General features: G+C 46.3%; 1 protein-coding gene across 1 annotated transcript in view; it reads right to left on the reverse strand.

Moving 5' to 3' along the window:
* Positions 1 to 26,005, reverse strand: part of SYN2 (synapsin II) — a 250,442-nt gene that overhangs the window by 147,248 nt on the left and 77,189 nt on the right. Inside the window, exons 2-3 of the mRNA XM_068162676.1 lie at positions 6,176 to 6,233; positions 1,691 to 1,782 (exon numbers count right to left, since the gene is read on the reverse strand). Coding sequence (XP_068018777.1) covers positions 1,691 to 1,782; positions 6,176 to 6,233 — 150 coding nt within the window. The remainder of the gene's footprint in view (positions 1 to 1,690; positions 1,783 to 6,175; positions 6,234 to 26,005) is intronic.

Consider the following 26,005-nt stretch of genomic DNA (forward strand, 5'->3'; position numbering starts at 1 on the left):
GCTGGGGTTGTTTAGCCTGGAGAACAGAAGGCTCAGGGGTGACCTCCTTGCCCTCTACAACTACCTGAAAGATGGTTGTAGCCAGGAAGGGGTTGGTCTCTTCTCTCTAGTAACCAGCACCAGAACAAGAGGACACAGTCTCAAGCTGCGCCAGGGGAGGTTTAGGCTCGAGGTGAGGAGGAAGTTCTTCACCAAGAGTGTCATTCGTCATTGGAATGTGCTGCCCAGGGAGGTGGTGGAGTCACCATCCCTGGAGGTGTTCAAGAGGAGATTGGACGTGGCACTTGGTGCCATGGTCTAGTCATGAGGTCTGTGGTGACAGGTTGGACTCGATGATCCTCGAGGTCTCTTCCAACCTTGGCAATACTGTGATACTGTGAACTCCTAGGAGTAATTCCCACAAATCAGATAAAATACAGGATTGCCTGAAATTCTTTTGTAAATACTTATTTAAGGTTTTTCTTTGCCCAAACATACCCCTGTTCCTTCCCCTTCCATTTGCAAGGCTGTTGAAGTCCTCATTGAAAACCAAGGTAAACTTGCTGATCTTTGAGGTCTCTTCCAACCTTGGTGATTCTGTGAAGGTAAAACCACCCTGCCTTCAGTTTGAGTAATCCTTCTTTTTGGACCAAACAGCCTATTGGGAAATCTCAGGCTTTTAAAGTGAAATCTGTCAGACAGTGATGTTCCAGGAACCATCCTGAGGGAAGTGCTGTGACTTAGCCTCTTTCAACAGAAAATATTCAGCAGTGGAAATAAATGTTGCTCATCTGGAAAGGTCTGGCATGCACAGGTTCACCACAACTGTCTTTAGCCCTGAAGCAAAGAAGACCCAAATCAATAACCCTAGCTCCTAATCATGCATTATTTGTACCATACTTCATTCCTATCTTCATCAAATCCCTCTTCTGTGTGATCTAAATCTTGAGGGCTTTCCTTCCCATCACAAACTGGACTGATTGGATATTATACATCCTACTCTTGATGTCAGTGACTGAGGTGTGCTGGATGTCAAAATCCCCATCACACATATACATGGCCTGGTTTAAGGCTAGACAGATCCTCTGTTGCCCCTGAAAGGGGGAAAAGAATGACACACACAAATGGATTATAAAGTGATGCAAAGTTTAAATGGAAAAGCTATTGGTGTTTCACAGAAATATACAAAGCAGTGTGGCAAAGAATCCCAAAGTGTACAGAGTCCCTTACAGCACACCCAAAGGCCCCCAACACTTCCCTTCTCCCCATCTGAGGGTACACCTAACTCCCCCAGGGCTCTTTCTTCCCCACACCCCCTCCATTAGGCTGGTCTCAGGCTGGCCAGATCTGAGACTGCCCCCCACCTTCTCCTCCTGGCATTAGCCCTAGCCAGGCCTAAGAGTCCTTGAGATACTCCCCCAGCATTACCCAATAGTGAGCATCTCCCACAAGAGCAGAGAGGGAAGAAAGAGAAAGAGAATGACCTTGCAGCTGGATTTATAGGGTGCAGGATTTAAGGGTATGAAATAGGCTGTTTCCTGTGCCCTCCCCCTGGGCTGGACCCTCGGGACACTAGAGGTGTAATTTACGTGGCAGTCACAGGAGGCACCCAGACTAAAGTGCCACAACACACAAGATCATTCAGTATCTTTTGCATCCATGCATGAAGCCATTCATTGCTTTTTGCTGTTGTCTCTTCAGTTCCTCTTACCTGACAACTTTAGTGCCATTTCGAAACACTTGGACATCCACTGCGTAGTTGCCATCAGCGTGGGCTATCAAGTTGATTTCTGAAAATTCTGCCTATGAAAAGAAGACTCCCATTAGCCAGCCTGCCTTATTCTACCTTGACTTTCCCAAATCCCTTCTTTTAAGGACCAGTAACCACTGACAACAAACACTGGGAACATAATGAGTACCACGAGCATGCTAGTGCAATCACATTTGCCATGTATGACACATAGAGAGCCGCAAGGATGATGAAAGGGCCTGGAGCACTGGCTTATGAGGAAAGGCTGAGAGACCTGGGGCTGTTTAGTCTGGAGAGAAGCAGATTGAGAGAGGATTTCTGTACATATCTGAGAGGTGGGTGTCAGGAAGGAAGGGACAGGCTCTTCTCATTGGCACCCTGTGATAAGACAAGGGGCAATGGATGGAAACTACAGCACAGGAAGTCCCACCTCAACGTGAGGAGGAACTTCTTTACTGTAAGTGTTACAGAGCACTAGAACAGGCTGCCCAGAGAGGTTGTGGAGTCTCCTTCTCTGGAGACTTTCAAGCCCTGTCTGGATGCATTCCTGTGCAACCTGCACTAGATTCTATGGTTCTGCTCTGGCAGGGGGGGTTGAACTCGATCTCCAGAGCTCCCTTTCAAGCCCTAACATCCTGTGATCACATTTGAATAAATTCTAACCCAAGTAACAAAAAAGTTAAAAAAAAAACCCCAACTTTATGAAAAAGGGGCAAGGAGGAAGTGTATTTTTCATCCAGGTCTGCATTGAAGTGCAAAGATGATATTTTTGCTTTGGATGCTCTGATCACAGAGAGGAAAACAAAATTAATACTCACCAAAAATGACCTAAAGTTTTGAAGTGAACAGTGCAAAAAAGTAGTGCCAAAATACCTATGATAAATAGACTGTTTTCTTGTTTGGTTGGTGTCTCTTCATATGCAGACTCCTTTGTGTGCACTCCAGTCTGCTAGTTTAAAAAGACCTGGGGCTGATAAACAATTGCCTCGCAAAATCCACAGTGAAAGACCTTTCTCAAAAGGACCTTCTCACACTGGAAACGTGGAATTTCCAAAGGAATCCCTTCCATACTCTGAATCTACAGTTATTTGAAAGGAAAGGACAGGATGTTTTTCATTTCTCCCCAGTCTTTCATCAGCTTAGGCTCTCAAGGCACTTTACAATAACATTACACAGCAGAATAATTGAAATGCAGCCAGCTGTCTTCTGGGGGATAAATAAAAGCGTCTTTGCTATCCTGGACACTAACACAGAATAGAGAGTGTCAGAATTCCCATTAGTCTCCTCCTGAGAAATGGTATCACTGAAAGTCTCCCTTAGTGAAATCTGTGCAAGGCTTTCAGAATCCACTGATCAGGGAAGGCAAGTGTGGCCAGCAGGACCAGGGTAGTGATCGTCCCCCTGTACTCAGTGCTGGTGAGGCCACACCTTCAATGCTGGGTTCAGTTTTGGGCCTCTCACTACAAGAAGGATGTTGAGGGGCTGGAGCGTGTCCAGAGAAGGGCAGCAAAGCTGGTGAAGGGTCTGAAGAACAGCACTGGTGAGGAACAGCTGAGGGAATTGGGGTTGTTTAGTCTGGGGGAGGCTGAGGGGAGACCTCGTTACTCTCTACAACTCCGTGAAAGGAGGTTGGAGCCAGGTGGGGGTTGGTCTTTTCTCTCTAGTATCAGGTGACAGAACACAGGGAAACAGCCTAAAATTGTGCCAGGGGAGGTTTAGCTTGGAAATTAGGAAACATTTCTTTCCTGCAAGAGTGGTCAGGCATTGGAACAGGCTACCCAGGGAGGTGGTGGAGTCACCATAACTGGAATTGCTCAAGAAATGTGTGGAGATGTCATTTTGAGACATGGTTTGGTGGCCATGGTGGTGTTGACAGTTGGTGATGATGATCCTGATGATCTTAGAGGTCTTTTCCAACCAAAACAATTCTGTGTTTCTAAGTGTGGACTCCTCTAACAACCACTCTGACTCAACAGGTTAAGTATGTGCTTGATTCAAAGCAAGGGGGTCGCTCCATTCAACCCCACACACTTCTATGCATTCTTGGACCAGGGTTTCAATGCTAGAAACACAAAGGGCACTTTTAATATTGTTATAAAATGAGCACAAGAGGTGAGAGACTGAAATATTTGTGTCAGTGCTGACAGGTTTAAAGAATCATTTAGGATGCATTTAAGCTGAGACTGACAGCTGATATTTCCAAATAAGAAGTTACAGGGATTCACAATATAGATTTTGTAGTTTAAAAGCTTAGTAGAGGACAGAAAACACTGCATATTAAGATAGGTCAAAGTTAAGTCATGTAAAAAGAAATGACTGCTCTTTGCTATTAGCAAAAGAACACTAAAGCAGTTAATAACTCTATTTGTGTAGGGCTGTGGCAGTACTGACACATTGCAAAGTGATTAGCAGGGCTCAACAACTTTCAATCTCTTCCTGATTAGAAGAGAAGGCTGCGAGGTGACCTAATTGTGGCCTTCCAGTTTCTGAAGGGGGCTACAAGAAGGCTGGGGAGGGACTTCTCATGATCTCAGGTAGTGATAGGACTAGGGGGAATGGAATGAAGCTGGAGGTGGGGAGATTCATGCTGGATGTGAGGAGGAAGTTCTTCACCATGAGAGTGGTGAAGCCCTGGAATGGGTTGTCCAGGAAGGTGGTTGAGGCCCCCTCCCTAGAGGTGTTTAAGCCCAGGCTGGCTGAGGCTCTGGCCAGGCTGATCTAGTGTGGGCTGTCCCTGCCCATGGCAGGGGGGTAGGAACTAGATGATCCTTGTGGTCCCTTCCAACCCTGACTGATGGTATGATACTACTCTGATACTGTGATTAAGAGGTTCTGGTCTTACAAGAGACCATGTGAAGGGAATCCTGGTGGGCACAGAGATTTTGTTAAAGAGACCACATATGTGATGTCAACTGCATGGTTTGATCCAGGTGTGAACGATATTTGGGGACAGAATAACTTTTCTTTCTTTTCCCCATCTCTCCCTTAATAGTCTTGAGGACTTCTGGCAAAGCCCTCCACATCTGCAAGCCAAGAACAGCAGCAGATACTCAGTGATGCAAAGAGTGGAGCAAAGCTGGATGCTGTGCTATTACAGTGAATTTAGCTAAGCTGAATCCACAGAGTCAGGGCTCCTTCTCCCTCACTCTGAAATTCCAATGACAAAACAATTCAGTACAAGTACTGAAATGGCTTACAGCACCATCTACATGTAGAATCCAAGATTGAGAAGCAATGAAAAGACTTATTTACTTCTCCAGCTTCAGATACCTAACTCAAAATAGCCACAGTTTTAATGCACCCTGAATAGGTGCAATAGGTGGAAGTTGAGGCAAAGGAAGTTTCATGGAAACATGAGGAAAAAAATTCTCACTGTGAGTGTGACAGAGCACTGGAAGAGGCTGCTCAGGGGGGTTGTGGAATCTCCTTCTCTGGAGATATTCATAACCTGTCTGGATGCATTCCTGTGTGATCTGCTCTAGGTGACCCTGCTCTGGCTGGGGTGTTGGACTGGATAATCTTTGGAGGTCCCTTGCAGCCCCTAACATTCTGTGATTCTATCTCCACATTTATTCAGGGCTGGTTTTAATAGAACCCACATGCCAGCACAGCAGCCAGAGTAGGTGTATGTTCTTGAGGGAAGGAATTAGTGTTACAAATGCAACATGTAAATCATGGAGTGTCTGGGAAAGTCCGTCTCTAGGCAGTAAGTTTTCAACACACATTGGGCAAATCATGGTTGGAATCCCCTCAAAGGAGCCAGGTTAGGATGAAAGCTGTTTAAATTGGTCAAGTTATTTTAAGTACCACGGACTATGTATCTATCTGTACATGTATGTATAGAAACATTTATGTTGGAAAAGACCTTTAGGATCAAAAAGACCAATCCTTAACCTATCACCCTATCACTAAACCATGTCCCTCAGCATCATGTCTGCACATCTTTTAAATCCCTCCTGGGAGGTTTGTGGGAAGCTGGAGAGCCCTGGGGCTTCTTAGTCTGAAGAAGAGAAGACTGAGGGGGGATTTAATAAATGTTTATAAATATCTGAGGGCTGAGTGTCAAGAGGGAGGGGACAGGCTCTGCTCAGTGGCACCCTGTGATAGGACAAGAGGCAAGGGATACAAACTAGAGCACAGAAGGTTCCACCTCAACATGAGGAGGAACTTCTCTGTAAGGGGCACAGAGCACTGGAACAAGCTGCCCAGAGAGGTTGTGGAGTCTTCTTCTCAGGGGACTTTCAAGCCCTATCTGGATGGATTCTTGTGTGACCTGCGCTAGATTCTCTGGTCCTGCTCTGGCAGGGGGGACTGGACTCAATGATCTCCGGAGATCCCTTCCAACCCCTGACATCCTGTGATCCTCTGTGTGTGTGTGTATATATATATGCATCAGTATTAATACACATACACAAAAATCACATTCAGATTAAGCCATTTAATTACCTGCTCCACCTTTATGTCGTATTCTCCATGGACCTTTTTTCCACGAAAAGCCTTGGCCCTGCAGGAAGAAGGGGAGAGAGAAAAATCAAAGCTATATGTCTCTGGGATCAGTACCAACATAAAACCTTTCTGTATGCCTTCAGGGTTTGGAAAAAACCACAAATATACTAATTAAATCTATCTGCCACTTCCACATCAGCCTCTTTCCTTCAATACCCTTGTGATAAAAATCATAACACGCTAGAGTGAGTGCAACAAAGCTGCTGAAGGATCTGGAGAATAAATCTTAGGAAGAGCAACTGAAGGAGCTGGGGCTGTTTAGTTTGAAAAAGAGAAGTCTGAGGGGAGACCTTATTGCTGTCTACAACTACCTGAAAGGATGTTGTAGAGAGGTTGGTGCTGGTCTCTTCTCACAGGTAATTAGTGATAGAATAAGAGGAAAAGGCCTCAAGCTGCAACCGGGTAGGTTTAGACTGGACATTAGGAAAACTTTTTCAGGGAAAGAGTGGTCAGGCACTGGAATGTGCTGCCCAGGGAGGTGGCTGAGTCACCAACCCTGGATGTGTTTAAAGGTCATTTGGATGTGGTGCTTGGGGATATGGTTTAGGGGTGAACCTTGTAGAGTAGGGCTCTGAGTTGGACTTGGAGATGCTGAGGGTCTTTGCCAACCTGAATATTTTTGTGATTCTGATTCTGTGATTTCCAGCACAAAAGTGAAGGCTACTGTACACCAAAATGCACATCTCATAAATAGTTATTAATAGAAAGAGCTATCTTGCTCTGGGTAAAGTGAACAACACAAGTGGAAATTCATTCCACCATCAACAACTTCCTCACAGCCACTCATGGTAGGCTTTAACCACTTTATTTACAAGGACTGGCTTATTGCAAACACAACACTTACAAACCTTAAATTGCTTTTAAATAAAGTATCAGAGGCACTGCAGACTGGTTCACCAGATTTTGCACAATCATAGACAGTTTGGACTGGGAGGGGCCTTTAAAACTAATTCAGTGCAACCCCACTGCACTCAGCAGGGACTTCTGCAGCTAGAGCAGGTTGCTCAGAGCCCCAAACAACCTGACCTGCAATGGTTCTCAAGGTTGGGGCATCTACCACCTCTCTAGGCAACCTGGGTGAGGGTCTCATGACCCTCAGAGTAAAAAACTTCATCCTCTCTAGTCTGAATCTCCCTCTTTTTGTTTAAACCATCACCCCTTGTCCTGTCACAACAGGCCCTGCTCAAAAGTCTGTCCCCAGCTTTCTGCTCAGCTCTTTAAGTACTGAGAGGCCACCAGAAGGTCTCCCCAGAGCCTTCTCTTCTCCAGGCTGAAGTAGCCCGACTCTCTCAGCCTGGCCGCACAGCAGAGGGCTTTCAGCCCTCCCAGCATTGCTGTGGCCTTCTCAGGCCTTGATCCAACAGGTTCCTGTCTGTGTTGTGCTGAGGACTCCAGAGCTGGCCCCAGCACTGCAGGGAGGGACAGAATTCCCTCCCTGGCCCTGCTGCCTACCCTGCAGAGCATCAGCCCAGCACATGGCTGGCTCTGGGCTGCCAGCACTTGTCCATGCCACAGCTCATGTCCAGCTTTGCACCCAACCCGCACCCCCAAGTCCTTCTCCACAGGGCTGCTCTCCTCTGTCCCAACCCAGGTGCAGCACCTTGCACTTGGCCTTGTTGAACATCACAAGTTTCACACAATCCCATTTCTCCAGCTAGTCCAGCTCCCCATTGATGGCTGTCTAATTTACTAATGAATTTTCCTTTTTCTAGACTACAGCCAGAGCCATTCTAATTAATATGAAGGAGAGTTTGCAAGCAATTATTATGCACGATAAAACAGGACTGCATTCAATGACTGAGTCTCCCAAGGCCTAACAAGTAGATGTTCTTCCAGGAACCTGTCAGTTGCATGCCTTGGGCAGCAGGAATCTGCTTTGGAGCAGACAGGGATGAAAAAAATCCAAAATCTATCTGTTGATAAAAGGGAACCACGTGAACACTCTGAAGGTGGAGAAGAGCCACAGTATCGATTCCTCTGCACCTTCTTAGCTCATCAAGTCAAAGCTTAGCGTACTTTTCCCACTTGTATCACTGGCAAACAAAAATCTGTTGTGCAAACCAAACCCAGGACACCACACAACATCTTTTCAAGCACTAAAAAAGGCAACTTAGTCCATTTTCAACATCTGACAAGATGCTGCTGTGTTAAACTAAATCTACCTCCTCAGGGAAAGCAAATTACACTGCATATCGAAAGAGCCTATCTTTGCTTTTGGAAAATCCTCTTGCCTCTGAGGTCCAGAAGAGTTTCACCACTGATTTCAACAGTGGAAGAAGCAGTGGAAGAAACAACTGCCTTTTTGGCAACAAGTTTCTCAAGGCTGTCTTAGGCATTATGGATAATGGATGGTAGAAGAGGAAGTGTGTACCCTGGAACGGCACGCTGAAACATTCCTCAGCAATTCATTCAGTGTGAAGATGCAACTGAAGAGAAGATACCCATGAAGAAAATGTTTGCAGTACTGGTTTCTTTTAATGCACACACATGAGAAATGAAGTTTGAGGTCCCTTGTTGTTTGTTTGTATTTTTTCCCCATGAGGTGCACACAGCATGATGTTATCAAGTATTTTTAGAGATAACAAAAGCGGACATGAAATAGCCAACACGTGAGGTCTACTTAAATGGTCTAACTTAAAGAAATATTATTAATCACTTGCTCTTCTTCCTGAACTTATGAAGAAATTCCACCTGAAGAATCTGAAAATTACCACCTGACATTTTTTGAAGCTGGTTGGCCAAAAGCTGAGCTTTATAATGTTGCTCATGTTGAAAAATCAGCTGGACCATGTTCATGTAATAGGTGCAGGAAAACTCTTGACTTGCTGGAAGGTGTCCAGAGAAGGGCAACAAAGCTGGGGAGGGGTTTGGAACACAGCCCTGTGAGGAGAGATTGAGGGAGCTGGGGTTGCTTAGCCTGGAGGAGAGGAGCCTCAGGGGTGACCTTATTGCTCTCTACAACTACCTGAAGGGAGGTTGTAGCCAGGTGGGGGTTGGTCTCTTCTCCCAGGCATCCAGAACAAGAGGACCCAGTCTCAAGCTGCACCAGGGGAGGTTCAGGATGGATGTTAGGAAGAAGTTCTACACCGAGAGATTGGCCCTTGGAATGGGCTGCCCGAGGAGGTGGTGGAGTCACCATCATTGGAAGTGTTCAGGAGGAGTCTTAACAGGGTGCTTGGTGCCATGGTTCAGTTGATTAGGTGGTGTTGGATGATAGGTTGGACATGATGATCTTGAAGGTCTCTTCCAACCTGGTCTATTCTATTCCCATTAAGAAGCCCATAAAAACCCGAGCAGAGAGGAATGTCTCGTGCTCACAGGTAATACCACATCTACCTCAGGAGTAAAACAATTATAGAATCATCGAATCAATAAGGTTGGAAAAGACCTCAGAGATCATCAAGTCCAACCTGTCACCTAACACCTCCTGACTAACTAAACCATGGCTTTAAGTGCCACATCCAATCCCTTTTTGAACACCTCCAGGGATGGTGACTCCACCACCTCCCTGGGCAGCACATTCCAATGGCCAACCAATTTGTAACAGCAGACAACCAAAATGTCTCTTTGAAAAACTAGGATTTATCACTTCCAAACACTTACAGCTCCACTTCTGATCCCCATGGATTGAACAGTAATGTTATTACTGAACTTTACTGGGAACAGGATGAGATCACAGATGTTAGCTCTGATGCAGCAATAGGTGAAGCAAATGTATTGTTGGACATCACATAACACAAATAGAATTTAGCCAGAATTATGTTTGCTATGTGAGACAATATTGTTTTAAGATTAGATTTAAGAATAAATAATGTTAAAGAGTACTGTTTTAAGAAGCTGCCTCTTAAACACTCAAATAATAAGCTTAGATCAATGCTCAGTTTCTTCAAAGGAAGATGGTAACCTGACCATCTGCAGATATCCATCCTTCCACGGTGCTTCCCCCAACCTGTGGCAGCACAAGTGATTCCTACTTAAAGGGAGGAAATGAAACTAGGAAGCCCCAAAGAGGAGCTCTGTGATTTTTCAGTGCTAAGTCCACTGCACATATTGTTCAGTGTAAACAACTAAGCCCTGGCATGACTCACAGTTCAACAAATGACTTCAGCTCTGAAAATAAACAGTCATATTAAGTCCTGAAATGAAGCAATCTGAGGCTTGAAAACAAACATGACATTGGATCGTTTGGCCAAATTTCCAAGTAGCCTTAGCAAACAACTCTTAGTAAAATGGGTAATAGTCAATAATAGTCTCCAAATGTTGAGCCACAAACAGTAAGGTTTTATACAGGTATCTCCAATAAAATAAAGTTACAGCAAGAACCCAAAACTCTGTCACTTCAGAATCAGAACTGTCAGGGTTGGAAGGGACCTCAAGGATCATCCAGTTCCAACTCCGCTGCCATAGGCAGGGACACCTCAGACTAGATCAGAACAAACTCTTTAAGGAATTCTTAGCCTGAGTTTGCTGTAAAACAGACTCTAGTTTTCATTTAATTTACTATACCTAGGAATCATGCCCTGCTTGGAGTACTTCCCATTTGCAATGCGAGAGGCCAGCAGTGTGCCCAGGTGGCCAAGAAGGCCAAGGGCATCCTGGCCTCCATCAAGAATAGTGTGACCAGCAGGAGCAGGGAAGTCATTGTGCCCCTGTACTCTGCACTGGTTAGGCCACACCTTGAGTAATGTGTCCAGTTCTGGGCCCTTCAATTTAAGAAGGACATTGAGACGCTTGAACATGTCCAGAGAAGGGCAATGAGGCTGGGGAGAGGCCTCAAGCACAGCCCTGTGAGGAGAGGCTGAGGGAGCTGGGGTTGCTTAGCCTGGAGAAGAGGAGGCTCAGGGGAGACCTTATTGCTCTCTACAACTACCTGAAGGGAGGGTGTAGCCAGGAGGGAGTTGGTCTCTTCTCTCAAGCAACCAGCACCAGAACAAGAGGACACAGTCTCAAGCTGCACCAGGGGAAGTTTAGGCTGGAGGTGAGGAGAAAGTTCTTCACAGAAAGAGTTGTCAGCCATTGCAATGTGCTGCCCAGGGAGGTGGTGGAGTCACCATCCCTAGAGGTGTTCAAGAGGGGACTGGACGTGGCACTTGGTGCCATGGTTTAGTAGTCATGCAGTCTTGGGTGACAGGTTGGACTTGATCATCTTTGAGGTCTCTTCCAACCTTACTCATTCTATGATTCTAAATACACAATTCTATCATAAAGACATTTATCATGTGCCTAAATTATTGATGGGGGGACAAAAATTCCTTCATGGTATTGATTTACAGAATCCTGCTGAATTGTAGTTTGAAATTCCTGTTATGCCTTGTTACACCCAGTTGTGAGTTTGGAGTACCCATACACAGGCACCAGGACAGGGTAGGAGCAGCCCTACTAGAAAGCAGCTCCATGGAGAAAGTCCCTGTTGAGCAAGTTCTGCATGGGACAGCAATGTGCTCTTGTGGCCAAGAGAGCCAACGGTATTTTGGGGTGCATCAAGAAAAGTGTGGCCAGCAGGGCTAGGGAGGTTCTTCTCCCTCTCTACTCTGCCCTGCTGAGACCACACCTGGAATACTGTGTCCAGGTTTGGCCTCCCCAGTTCAAGAGATACAGAGACCTGCTGGAGAGAATCCAACAGAGCACCATGAGGATGACTAGGGCACATGAACATATCCCTTATGAAGGGAGACTGAGAACCCTGGGGCTGTTTAGTCTTGAGAAGAGAAGACTAAGAGGGGATCTCATCACAGTGTATAAATATCTGAGGGGTGGGTGTCAAGCTCTTTTCAGTGGTGTGCAGTAGTAAGACAAGAAACAACAGGTACAACCTTGAACATAGAAGGTTTCACCTCAACATGAGGAGAAACTTCTTTACAGTGAGGGTGACAGAGCCCTGGAGCAGGCTGCCCAGGGGGGTTGTGGAGTATCCTCTGGAGATTTTCAAACCCCACCTGAATGCATTCCTGTGTGGACTACCCTGGGTAATTCTGCTTTGGCTTGGGGGTTGGCCTCTGCAGGTCCCTTCCTACCTCTAACATTCTGTGGTACTGTGACACACCAACTCTTGGAGCACCTCCATGAAGCACTTGATGCTTTCAAGGCCAAGGTCTCTGGGCAAAGCATTTTTGCCGTGTGAGGTCAGCTGTCAGCATGATCAAAGTTAACAGAACAAATGTTCAGGTAGCACCTGGCTACCCACTCTGGATGCTTTCTTGCTTTGTAAGTGGGGAAGAGATGGAAAGAAAGCAGCAGCAGCACTCATCTGGAACTCACTGTGCAAATGGTTGCTTGCCAAAGCCTAAAGAAAACGGGCAGCTGCTGACAGAAATGCTGCCTGCTGGAGTTAATTACATATCCTCTTACAGTCAGAATCTTCTTTTAAACAGGTGAAATATTTTATGCAGCTCCCCTTTCACAAGTCATTTTTCTGGATCAATCCCTTGCACATTTAAAATTAACCAATTCTAGCATATGCAATTGCTGTCGATGGAGCCCCACACTAATTACTGACCTCAGGCAAGGACAATGGATGAAGCAGTAATCACTAGAACTGTTTCAAGTATATAAGCAACTCCTCAAATATTTCCCCCCTTGAAGGACACAGCATCTGCAAACATTTCTGCAGTGTCTTGGAACCAACGTGGCTTCATTTCAAGTAGATGAAGAGAGCGTTAAAGCTGGTGCTGCTTTTGGCTGGCAGCACAATCAACAGGGAAATCCTTTGCTAGGATGCAGCAGGTTTATACAACCTCAGTTTGCCTTCTTTTAACACCATGATGATGAACTTATGGGTAACAGTTTATATTAAAGTCAAAGCATGCATCCAGCAAGTGTGTAGGGTCCAGTCCTCCAAGCATTTGTTCATGTTTCAAGTTTCCTATTCTTACAGCACTCCCTACCCTAAAACACTGCAACTTGCACTTAGAATCACACAGAATCACAGACTGTTCAAGATTGGAAAAGACCTTGAAAGACCATCCAGTCCAACCCCCCTGCCAGAGCAAGATCACCTACTCCAGGTCACACAGGAATGCATCCAGGCAGGTTTTGAGTATCTCCAGAGAAGGAGACTCCACGACCCCCCTGGACAGCCTGTTCCAATGTTGTCACCCTCACAGGGAAAAATTCTTCCTCATGTTCACATGGAACTTCCACCATTGTCCCTTGTGCTGGCATTGGGCATCACCCAGCAGAGCCTGGCTCCATCCTCTGGGCACTCACCCTTTACATATTTACAAACATGAATGAGGTCTCCCCTTAGTCTCCTCTCCAAACTAAAGAGCCCCAGCTCCCTCAGTCTCTCCTCATAAGGAATTGTTTCAGTTGAAAAAGGTCTTTAAGATCACTAAGTCATACCATCAACCCAACACCACCATGGCCATTTAGCCCTGTCCTGAAGTGCCACATCTTCTGAACTCAGCAGTCATGGTCTGGTTTCGGTACAAATAACGTCATGGGCACAGGAACCAGCTCCTTCTGAACACTCATTTCTGGGCATGCCCAAACACTGAACTGGGACCTAATGATCAATCCAATCAACAAGACTGTATGCTCAAAGACAATTGTGGTGCCAGTTTACTGCAAGAGGGCAAAAGTGTTTTCATCATTTAGAAGAGCAGCACCCTCTAGAGCACATAAATTGCAGGCTGGTAGCATTTACAAACAGGGTCATTTACTGCAAGCAAGGTGGTGCACAGAAATAGACATCTAAATAACTGCTTCACTGGAATTGGTTCACTTCAACTGCTGTTTGCTTGTCAAGGTTTTGACATACTACTGATAGAATCATCCAGACTTCCTTGAACTTCAAGTCTGGTGCACTAGCCTCAGTGCTAGAATAGCAAATGCAGCGGGGAAAGCAAACTCAACCTTCAAGGTCAGGTTTGGTTAGAACTAACTACAGAATCACCAAGGTTGGAAGAGACCTCAAAGATCATCAAGCCCAACCTGTCACCCAAGAGCTCATGACTACTAAACCATGGCACCAAGTGCCACATCCAATCCTTTCTTGAATACCTCCAGGTATGGTGACTCCACCACCTCCCTGGGCAGCACATTGCAATGGCTGACAACTCTTTCTGTGAAGAACTTTCTCCTCACCTCCAGCCTAAACTTCCCCTGGTGCAGCTTGGGACTGTGTCCTCTTGTTCTGGTGCTGATTGCCTGGGAGAAGAGACCAACTCCCTCCTGGCTACAACCTCCCTTCAGGTAGCTGTAAAGAGCAATAAGGTCTCCCCTGAGCCTCCTCTTCTCCAGGCTAAACAATCCCAGCTCCCTCAGCCTCTCCTCACAGGGCTGTGCTCCAGACCTCTCCCCAGCCTCCTTGCCCTTCTCTGGACACATTCAAGAGTTTCAATGTAATTAACTCAAGAGAATAAAAAAGCGGGGGGGGGGGGGGGGGGGGGGGGGGGGCGGGAGGGAGGGGGAAAAAGAAGTGGAGGGGCAGGGGAGGGAGAAGTGAAAGGAGAGAGGAAAGAAGAGCTTTATTCTGAATGTTCTGTACCAGAAAACCCATGGTTTGTACGTGCTGCTGGTTTCATGCTGAATCAGGAATGATCAATCTACCCCCAGCAGGCAGGTTTTTCTGTTAATTTACTGAAAATATGACTGTGTCTAAGATGTCATCAGCATCCCATCTGCACTGCTAGGTGATCCAGTAACACAGAGTGCTGAAAAATAAGGAACACTGGCAGGATACATTTGGTAACCTTGTCAACCATCCCATGAAAAGGCATTGTAGAAATGTAATGAAATCATCCCTATGAGAACACATCCTAAGTGCATGGGGTTTAAGGCAGCAGTTTTAAAACTGGCTTTGACATTGAATCAAAAACATCTCCCAAGGACATAATGGTTTAAAAAGATAAGCACATCCTTACCAGGAAAGTGGCAGAGAGGAGCATTTAAAGGAGAAAGGTTTTTGATTTAATTTTAGGCTCTAAGAGAGAGCTCCTCAGACTGTTAGGCAGACTTGGCTCTAAGAGAGAGCTCCTCAGACTGTTAGGCAGACTTGGCTCTAAGAGAGAGCTCCTTAGGCAGACTTTTGTAGGGACAGGGAAACCACAAGAAACCATTACTGAAAGTAAGCCTATGACCAGAGCTGCACATGATTTTCATTTGATGTGACCCAATCCACAATCTACTGGAACCAGAGGGAATGTCTCTGTCAACAGCGGGCTCTGCAACTGCCTGGTAATATCAGCCAACCTTTGCTACACTGGCTTCCATCTAACCAGCATGGCTAATAGACCTCATCATTTGGAACTGCTGTGGTGATGCAGTCATGAGGAGAAATGAAGAATACTCTAAGCAAGCTGGTTTACAGACTTTCCCTGGCTTGTTCCACATTTGGGGACCAATTTGGCAGCAGGTGTTGATCAGTTAGAGGGTAGAAGGGCTCTGCAGAGGGACCTTGACAGGCTGGACAGATGGGCAGAGTCCAACAGGATGGCATTCAACAAGTCCAAGAGCTGGGTGCTGCACTTTGGCCACAGCAACCCCATGCAGAGCTAAAGGCTGGGGACAGAGTGGCTGGAGAGCTCCCAAACAGAGAGGGACCTGGGGGTACTGATCGACAGCCGCCTAAACATGAGCCAGCAGTGTGCCCAGGTGGCCAAGAAGGCCAAGGGCATCTTGGCCTGCATCAAGAACAGTGTGGCCAGCAGGAGCAGGGCAGACATTGTGCCCCTGTACTCAGCACTGGTTAGGCCACACCCTGAGTCCTGTGTCCAGTTCTGGGCCTCTCAGTTTAGGAAACATGTTGAGATGGTGGAAGGTGTCCAGAGAAGGGCAACAAAGCTGGGAAGGGGTTTGGAGCACAGCCCTATGAGGAGAGGCTGAGGGAGCTGGGATTGTTTAGCCTGGAAAAGAGGAGGCTCAGGGGAGACCTTCTTGCTCTCTACAACTACCTGAAGGGAGGTTGTAGCCAGGAGGGGGTTGGTCTCCTCTCCCAGGCAGCCAGCACCAGAACAAGAGGACCAAGAGGACACAGTCTCAAGCTGCACCAGGGGAAGTTTAGGCTGGAAGTGAGGAGAAAGTTCTTCACTGAGAAAGTCATTCACCATTGGAATGTGCTGCCCAGGGAGGTGGTGGAGTCCCCATCCCTGGAGGTGTTCAAGAAAGGATTGGATGTGGCACTTGGTGCCATGGTTTAGTACTCATGCAGTCTTGGGTGGCAGGTTGGACTTCATGATCTTTGAGGTTTTTTCCAACCTTGTTGATTCTATGATTTCTCCAACAAGACATTAACTCTACAAGACTTTGATACTGTTGAATGTGTTACTCAGCTTCTGCAAAACCCATCTGGATTCAAAACATGTTCCTTTCTTCTCCTGCACTGTGAAGTTATACTTCTGCCACTTGACCCAGCCAGTATTTCACATTGAAGTTATGTTTTCTCAAGCTATTACTTCATACAGAAATTGTATTAGAAGTATCAGAGCATCACCACAAGCTAAGTGATAGAAGATACCAACTGCATGACTCACAGCTTTAGTAGTGCTCCCTGGTGAGCTGGATTTCATTAAATTAATGATAATCTCCATTGCCAGGAGCCTGTAAATTTGAACAGCAGCACATCTGAATGGCTCTGAAAGAGCACACCTGACATTAACAGGTTCCCGAGCTCACATTTGTATCAGGCCAGTTAAATTCTGCTGTTAATCACTCAACTTGATGAAATGCCATGCTCAGTGGAAGCACTGTAATGGCAGGGATTGCTCTTGCCAGTTATTCACTGGGGGATCTGACAGCTCACAGAAACCCTAACTGAAACCTGATTGATTTCATAACATTTATCTCCCTGGGATGACAGGCAGGACACAGTTAATGCAGTTCTTCATTCTAAGTCACAGCCTAGCCTTTTGAGGGAGAAAATTTACTGTTCATACAAAAAAAAATGGGTGCTAGCTTCTACCAGTAAGGTTACACATAGACAACTGCATCTTTGTTGGTGACATGGACAGTGGCACTGAGTGCACCCTCAGCAAATTGAGTGCACCCTCAGCAAATTGAGTGCACCCTCAGCAAATTGAGTGCACCCTCAGCAAATTGAGTGCACCCTCAGCAAATTGAGTGCACCCTCAGCAAATTGAGTGCACCAAGCTGTGTGGTGCAGCTGACATGCTGGAGGGAAGGGATCCATCCAGCCCATGACAACCTCATGAGGTTCAACAAGACCAAGTGCAGGGCCATGCAGCTGGGTTGGGGCAACCCCAGGCACTCATATAGGCTGGGCAGGGACTGGCTTGAAAGAAGCCCTGAAGAAAAGGACCTAGGGGTGCTGGTGGATGAGAAGCTCAACATGAGCCAGCAGTGAGCACTTGCAGCCCAGAAAGCCAAGAAGAGCCTGGGCTGCATCAAGAGAAGCATAGCCAGCAGACTGAGGGAGGTGATTCTCCCCCTCCGCTCCACTCTGCTGAGACCCCACCTGGAGAACTGTGTCCAGTGTCGGAGCCTCTGTGCCAGGAAGGATCTGGAGGTGCTGGAAGGTGTCCAGAGAAGGGCCACAAGGATGAGCAGAGGGATGGAGAACCTCTTCTATGAGGACAGACTGAGAGGGTTGGGGTTGTGCAGTCTGGAGAAGAGAAAGCTCTGAAGAGACCTAATTGTGGCCTTCCAGTATCTGAAGGAGGCTACAAGAAAGCTAGCAAAGGACTTTTTAGGGTGTCAGGGAGTGATAGGACTGGGGGGGGATGGATCCAGGCTAGAGGAGGGGAGATTGAGATTAGACATTAGGAAGAAGTTCTTCACCATGAGGGTGGTGAGACAGTAGCACAGGTGCAATCCCCTCTTGAACACCTCCAGGGCTGGTGACTCCACCACCTCCCTGGGCAGCACATTCCAATGGCTAACAGCGCTCTCTGGGAAGAACTTTCTCCTCACCTCGAGTCTAAACTTCACCTGGCACAGCTTGGGACTGTGTCCTCTTGTTCTGGTGCTGTTTATAAATATCTGAAGGGTGGGTGTCAAGAAGAAGGGGCCAGGCTCTTTTCAGTGGCATCCTGCAATAGGACAAGGGTCACTGGACACAAACTGGAGCACAGGAAGTTCCACCTGAATACTGGTGAAAACTACTTAGCTGTAAGGGTGATGGAGCTCTGGAGCAGGCTGCCCAGAGAGGTTGTGGAACCTCCTTCTCTGGAGACTTTCAAGACCCATCTGGATGTGTTCCTGCATGACTTGCCCTATGTGATCCTGTTCTGGCATGGGGGTTGGACTTGATCTCCAGAGGTCCCCTCCAACCCCTGCCATTCTATGACTCTACCAAGCTACAGAGTTTCTTCATCACTGATGTGCTCAGTTGTATTGATGGACCACGAAAGCATAGAGATCCATACCAAACTTAAGTGGGTGGAAGAAATACCTGTAGGAAACCTTCCTCCTCTGGCAGAAGGCTTCTGTAACTTGGAGCAGTGAACTTTGGTAAACAGACACTGAAAAAAACTGAGCTCCTGCATGTAGCCTCTCCTCTGCAGAGGCACTGGGCCATCATACTCTTCCCCATCCTCTTACTGGGGGTGGCTGAAGACATGGAAAAGCAGAGTAAACACTGGAGGATTTTCCTGCCCAGACAGCAGAGAAGCTGCCTTGAGAGTCAGCTCTAAAAGGGCATTAAAAGCAAAGCAAAACCAATCTAGCAACAAGAAGAACACAGCCTTATTAAGCAGCAATTATTTGTTCTCCTTTGCCCTGCTGCACATCCCCTTTGGTACAAACATGTGTTTAGTTTTTTTTCAAACCAGCTTTTTATGTGGCACCTTCAGAGGCTTCCAATCCTATGTTTTTTTTCTCCCAGTTAGCAAAGTCTGTTCTTTTCACACAAATTATTCTGTCCCCTTGACTTATACCAGAATATTATCTCCTTCAGTCTGATCAGCTCAACAAAACAGAGACATGTTATTCTTTCCCAGCACAGACCTTCCTGCCCAAGAACCATCTCTGCTGTTTTCCTCAGCAGCCTTTCTACTTGTCACCCTGTTCTGTGCCTGAACACAATGTTTTCACCAGAGACCTAATGGAGAAGAAAATGCCTCCTACTCTTGACTCTCTCATTTGAGCTTAAATCTGCTGGATAATTTCCTTTTGCTTTTTTTTTTTCCCCCTTTGAGCAGCACACCTTCTGCTGAAGCTGCCTGGTTTTCTGCCCACTCAAGGTGAAACAAGCAGTCTTTCATGACCAAACGCCAGTCTGGCATTCTGGTGATGTCTCAAAATCCCACACCTCCAATTATGTAATATTTACCATTAGCCCACAGCTTCTGTGCAAAATCTACAGTCGTGATGTGACTCCTGCAGGAGCTTTCTTTGCAAGTCAGAGGAGGAGCAGAAGGATTTTTAACCGTTCCCTCCCTCACCACCAGCAGCCCTCCAGAGTGATGCAACACGAGGTGATAAAACCATGGCAGGGGGGTTGGAACGAGATGATCTCGAAGGTCCTTTCCAACTCAAACCATGATTCTGTGATCTGTTAGAGTCATTACAACAACTACAACACTTTCCCATGGTTAGTTCCATGAAAATATTTTGTACTCATGAGATGAACAGAAAGTTCCAACTTTTATACAGGAAACCAGCAGCCGCCAGATTACGAAATCTGACTGTTGTAAATACTGCTGGAGGGTTCCGTGGCTCTTAGAGGGGGAAGACTCAAATTGCAGCTTCTGCAGAAGCTGCTCTAAGATAGAATAGAATAGAATAGAATAGAATAGAATAGAATAGAATAGAATAGAATAGAATAGAATAGAATAGAATAGAATAGAATAGAATAGAATAGAATAGAATAGAATAGAATAGAATAGAATAGAATAGAATAGAATCAATAAGGTTGGAAAAGACCTCAGAGATCATCAAGTCCAACCTGTCACCCAACACCTCCTGACTAACTAAACCATGGCTTCAAGTACCACATCCAATCCCCTCTTGAACACCTCCAGGGATGGTGTCCCAGCAGCAACATCCCTAAGTATCTGTTTCTTACTGTCCACTATATGAAACTTGAGGGCTTTGGAAGAAGCAAGCAAAGCAAAGCATCCACCACAGCAAACAACATGGGTGGAGATCTCTTACAACCATCAGCATCCTCCTAAGGTGTGGAGAGCAGCTTCTCCACCACTCAGTTCTTTGCTTTTGCATCCTACTGCTGATGTGGCAGTGGCTCACAGGAGCTCCTACACAGCTCAGCATTAGGACAGTGCTGAGCAAGCAGATCCTGATGCCCCCCTCCCACCCCCCCATTTACCACATTACCAATAGAATAGACCAAACCAAGCACCCCATCCAGTCTCTTCCTAAACACCTCCAGTGAGGGTGACTCCACCACCTCCCTGGGCAGCACATTCCCATGGCCAATCTCTCTTTCTGGGAAGAACTTCTTCCTAACATCCAGCCTAAACTTCCCCTGGCACAGCTTGAGACTGTGTCCTCTTGTTCTGGTGCTGGTTGCCTGGGAGAAGAGACCAACCCACACCTGGCTACAACCTCCCTTCAGGTAAGTTCATCTACTCCAGCCAATGTAACACTAGTGCAGGCTAAAGGAACCAAGGTAAGTTTGCTGTTTCCAAGTCTCCCCACCAAATAAGTCAGGCATTTCTTCCAACTTCTCATTCTCCTGACAGCAAAGTAGAACAAAAAGTTCAGGAGCAATTCTGTGGTTGATAAAGTAAGGCACTCAAATTTAGCTTGAATAAGTGGCAAAAGTGCCACACGATGCAGCCATTGGTGGTTAATTTATGCCAGAAAAAAACCCACACCAATCCATCTGAAAATAGCATCTGGGGATACTTCAGTTAACCTTTTTCCTACTGAGGTAAAGAAAGAGGCCCTAGAATACTTCACACTAACAGAAGGTGGTTTCTGACATCCAAAATGCCATGAAACAAGCATGGAGTGGAAGAATCTTTGAAACTGAATCCACACTATCAATAACAGAATCACAGAATTATCAGGGTTGGAAGGGACCTCAAGGATCAGCCAGTTCCAACCCCCTTGCCATGGGCAGGGACACCTCACACTACAGCAGGTTGCTCACAGCCACATCCAGCCTGGCCTTGAAAGCCTTCAGGGATGAGGCTTCTACCACCTCCCTGGGCAACCTATGCCAGTCTCTCACCACCCTCATGGGGAACAACTTCTTCCTAACAGCCAATCTCAATCTACCCACTTCTATTTTTTTTCCCATTCTTCCCAGTCCTTTCACTCCCTGACACCCTAAATCTTCCCTCCTCTAGCTTGGATCCATTCCCCCCAGTGTTATCACTACCTAAGACCCTAAAATCCCACCCCAGCTTTCTTATAGCCCCCTTCAGATACTGGAGGGCCACAATTAGGTCTCCTCATAGCTTTCTCTTCTCCAAACTGAAGAACCCCAACTCTCTCATTCTGTCCCCATAGCAGAGGAGCTCCAGCCCTCTGATCATTCTTGTGGCTTCTCTGGAATGCTTCTTTGGAAAAGACCTTCAAAGGCTACCTTGTCCAAACCCCCTGCAGTGAGCAGGGACGTGTCCAATTATCAGGTCACTCAGGGCCCCTTCAAGTCTGACTTTGAATGTCTCCAGGCATGGGGCCTTCACCACATCGCTGGGCAACCTGTTCCACTATTCCACCAGCATCATTGTGAAGAAGTTCTTCTAATGTCCTAAATCCACCCTGCTCCAGTTTGAAACTCTAAAAGGCATATAGACTTCTCTTGAAGAGCTTGTCTAGAATTAGAGTTTCCCATTTACACCGAATTCTCTAAACCGCTTTCAATGTCTCTAAGCAAGATGCACGACTCTGAGGTGAGAAAACCTGAATCATATCATGCCTGGAGACATTAAAAGGTGATGCTTCATCCATAATGTGTTGGGCTATCAAGTTGTTTTAATTTCCACCTCTGATGATCCTGCACTTAATATAGACACAGTACCTTAAACACCTCTCCAGCTAGCTGCCCTCCACGCTTGTCCTACAGAGGACACTCTCAGCAAACTGGCCAGCTTGAGGTAAGGAAGGGGGGAAGTGTGCAAGCCATGTGTGGCTGGAGAGAACATGGGAGACAGTGCAAACCTTTCAGCCACAGCTTGTAGCTACAGGTTAAGTACAACATCAAACCTTCAGTCTGAATGCCAAATCTTAACTCTTCAGCTCCTCACTCTGGGGGAACAGAAGAAAGGATTTCCATAAGTGCCAGAACATCTTTCATACACACACATATATACACAGAGAATGGCAGTGATGGCACAGGCAAGTCTGAAGGTTTTATGCCAAAGGAACCCCCCACAAGCATGTCACACCCTTGCAGCAGCACTTGCATGGACCCATCAATACTGAACAGGAGTTCAAGGAGTGAAGGATAAAAGGATTTTTCACAAATCAACAATTGCTTTGAGTTCCTTTCACCTCCATCGTGGAGGTGTTTTATAACCTGTGGACATGGCACATAGGGACATGGTGGTGTTGGGTTGATGGTTGGACTCAATGATCTCAGAGGGATTTTCCAGCCAAAACAATTCTATAACTCTATGCAGACCCAGAATCTCTACCAATTCTATCACTAACCTCATGTCACAGCAACACCAGCAGCCTCATTTGAGTCAAGATCTCAAAAAATCAGTGGAAAACAATCTTGGCTGTTTCTTTTCCTTTTCTTTTCTTTTTTTCCCCATACAACTGAAATTTAGGCTTTTATGCTTACACTGAAACAGTCATCTGCTGCCCTGTTTCTCTGAAAAGATCAATTAGAAAACCTAGCTTTCATAGCTCTACTTAATCTGATCTGGCATATTCATATTCCAAGCCTGCCTGGATGCATTCCTGTGTGATCTGCTCTATGTGATCCTGCTCTGGCAGGGGGCTTGGACTGGATGAGCTTTTGAGGTCCCTTCTAGCCCCTAACATTCTGTGAGTCTGTGTGAGATGCAGTTAAAAAAGAGCCTATGGCTTCTGCTGCCCTCTTCTGTAGAAAGAAATGTACATCAAATGGGCTAAAAACTTCTTTCCAGTCAGAACACAGGACCACAGGATGTTAGGTGTTGGAGAGGACCTCTGCAGATGGATAAATAAAGATCCATGATTATCTTCCTGCCTTTACTGGTTTTGGGACAGCTGCATCACTGCATGCTTGAGCTGAATGATGGACCTTCGGCATGAGATGTAGCATCATGGCATCCTGGACTGCATCAGGAATAGTGTGGCCAGCAGGAGCAGGGAAGGCATTCTGCTCCTGTAGTCAGCACTGGTTAGGCCACACCTTGACTACTCTGTCCAGTTCTGGGCTCCTCAACTTAAAAAGGACACTGAGACACTCGAACATGTCCAGAAAAGGGCAATGAGGCTGGGGAGGGGTCTGGAGCACAGCCCTGTGAGGACCTGAAGGTGTTTAGCCTGGAGAAGAGGAGGCTCAGGGGAGACCTTCTTGCTGCCTACAATTTCCTGAAAGGAGGCTGTAGCCAGGTGGGGGTTATCTCTTCTCCCAGGTAACCAGCACCAGAACAAGAGGACACAGTCTCAAGCTGCACCAGGGAAGTTTAGGCTCAAGGTAAGGAGAAAGTTCTTCCCAGAAAGAGTAATTTGCCATTGGAATGTGCTGCCCAGGGAGGTGGTGAAGTCCCTGTCCCTGGAGGTGTTAAAAAAACGACTGGATGTGGCACTTGGAGCCATGGTTTCATTGTCAGGAGGTATTAGGTTATAGGTTGGACTTGGTGATCTCTGAGGTCTTTTCCAACCTGGTTGATCCTGTGATGAACCTAACTTGTAAACAGGTGATCTACTAGGAAAAGCAAGAGTAACAGCCACAGGACAAACAGTCTCTATGTATTCAACACCATTAGCAAACACCCAGAAGGAAATTAATCACCAGCATCCACATGGTTGGAACAGCAATTGCTAATGTTTTCTAGACACCTTTCTTACTTTACAGTGAACTGATAAATATTATTAAGGCACTTTACTGTCTCCCTCACACATACACTTGCAGATACACATGTAGTCCCCATTAGCTTCAGGACAGTTACCTCTAGAGATTCCTAGAATCTTAGAAGCACCACCCAGCTTTCTGGGTGCAATTCCCCAGCAAGCCAAGAAGGATTGCATGCTTGCTGCTCAGTGCACAAAAATCTTCATTTATCAACTATGGGAAAATGAGCTTCAGAAACAGACATTTTATCCAGCTTTGGAGGTCCAGAATGCTGCCATGAAAAAAATCATGGCTTCAAGATAAAGTTCCAACAGTGATTAGAAACACATTCTACTGATATAACTCTCAGTGTAAATGGATACCAAGAAAATAGAAAATACTTCAGCCAGTATCATTTTTTGCCTTTAAAGACTACTCTATGCCATGTCCCGCAGGGAAACACATAGAATGGAGCAGCAGATTAGCATTTGGTGTAGCAGAAGAGACACCTCACACAAGATCAGGCTGCTCAGAGCCGCATCCAGCCTGGCTGCAAAAACCTCCCTGGGCAACCTATTCCAGTGTCTCACCAGCCTCATGGGGAAGAACTTCTTCCTAACATCCAATCTCCCCATTGCTAGTTTTGCTCCATCCCTCCCAGTCCTATCACTCCCTGACACCCTCAGTAGTCCCTCCCCAGCTTTCTTGTAGCACCCTTCAGATATTGGAAGGCCACAATATAAGGTCTCATCAGACCCTTCTCTTCTCCAAGCTGAACAGCCCCAACCCTCTCAGTCTGTCCTCATAGGAGAGCAGCTCCAGCCCTCTGCTCATCCTTGTGGCCCTTCTCTGGACACCCTCCAGCAGCTCCAGATCCTTCTTGTAATAGAGGCTCCAGAACTGGACACAGTGCTCCAGGTGGGGTCTCACCAGAGTGGTATAGAGGGGGAGACCTGCTGGCTGTGCTTCTCTTGCTGCAGGCCAGGCTCTGGTTGGCTTTCTGAGCTGCAAGTGCACACTGCTGGCTCCTGTTGAGCTTCTCATCCACCAGCACCCCCAAGTCCTTTTCTTCAGGGCTGCTTTCAAGCCAGTCACTGCCCAGCCTATTTCTCTACACATTCCTTTTCTGGTCACTGTTTTAGATGTGCTGGTACTTTTATCCTAACAAACCACCAGCAGAATTCATTTTTCCCACAGGATAGTACACAAACTAAGACCTCATGCTTCTCTATTTACTAGTTTAATGAAGTTTTAACTTGTTCAATTTGGACTTAACTGACAACCTAGTACTTGTTTATTAACTCCTGCCAAAATTGCATGTCCAGGTTCTGAAAAATACAACAAGGAACATATTTCAGCAACATCTTACCTCTTTCACTAAAAGGAATAGTCTCTTCTGCTCAGAATTAAGCTTCCCAAGTTTACTATAAAATTAAACTAACCACCTTGCATTTCAGTATCATATTGAAAGGAATAATCTGTCCCTAGAACATCCATTTTTGGTTTACTGATTTTACCATTAGCTAAAAAGCCAGATAACTAAGAGCCTCCATCCTGAGGAGGGATTTCTGAGCTCTCCACTCGGGACTGGAGCACAACAGCATCTTCCAGTGCTGCTGAAACTAGGGAAGAGTGTTTTTCTTTACAGTAAAGTGGCACCAGAATGAAGACATGAGTCTGGAAGCATTACCCACCCCTTCCCCAGACGAAGGTGACCTTGGGACTATTAGCTTTTGAAGGTTTTACACTGGCACAGCCCATAAAACTAAAAGCCAGGTGAAGCCTCTTGGGATCTGTTACCACAAAACACACCACAAGCCTTCAAGGTTGTTGTGACCAAGGGGGAGCCATTAAAGATGAAAAACACAGCCAGGGTAGCTGACAGTAACTGTCACAAAAGTAGTGTCTGGCAG

Source organism: Melanerpes formicivorus, unplaced genomic scaffold (assembly GCF_026170545.1).
Source record: "Melanerpes formicivorus ecotype bairdi unplaced genomic scaffold, bMelFor1.0.p_v2 SCAF_66, whole genome shotgun sequence".
In the NCBI taxonomy this organism is placed as follows: domain Eukaryota; kingdom Metazoa; phylum Chordata; class Aves; order Piciformes; family Picidae; genus Melanerpes; species Melanerpes formicivorus.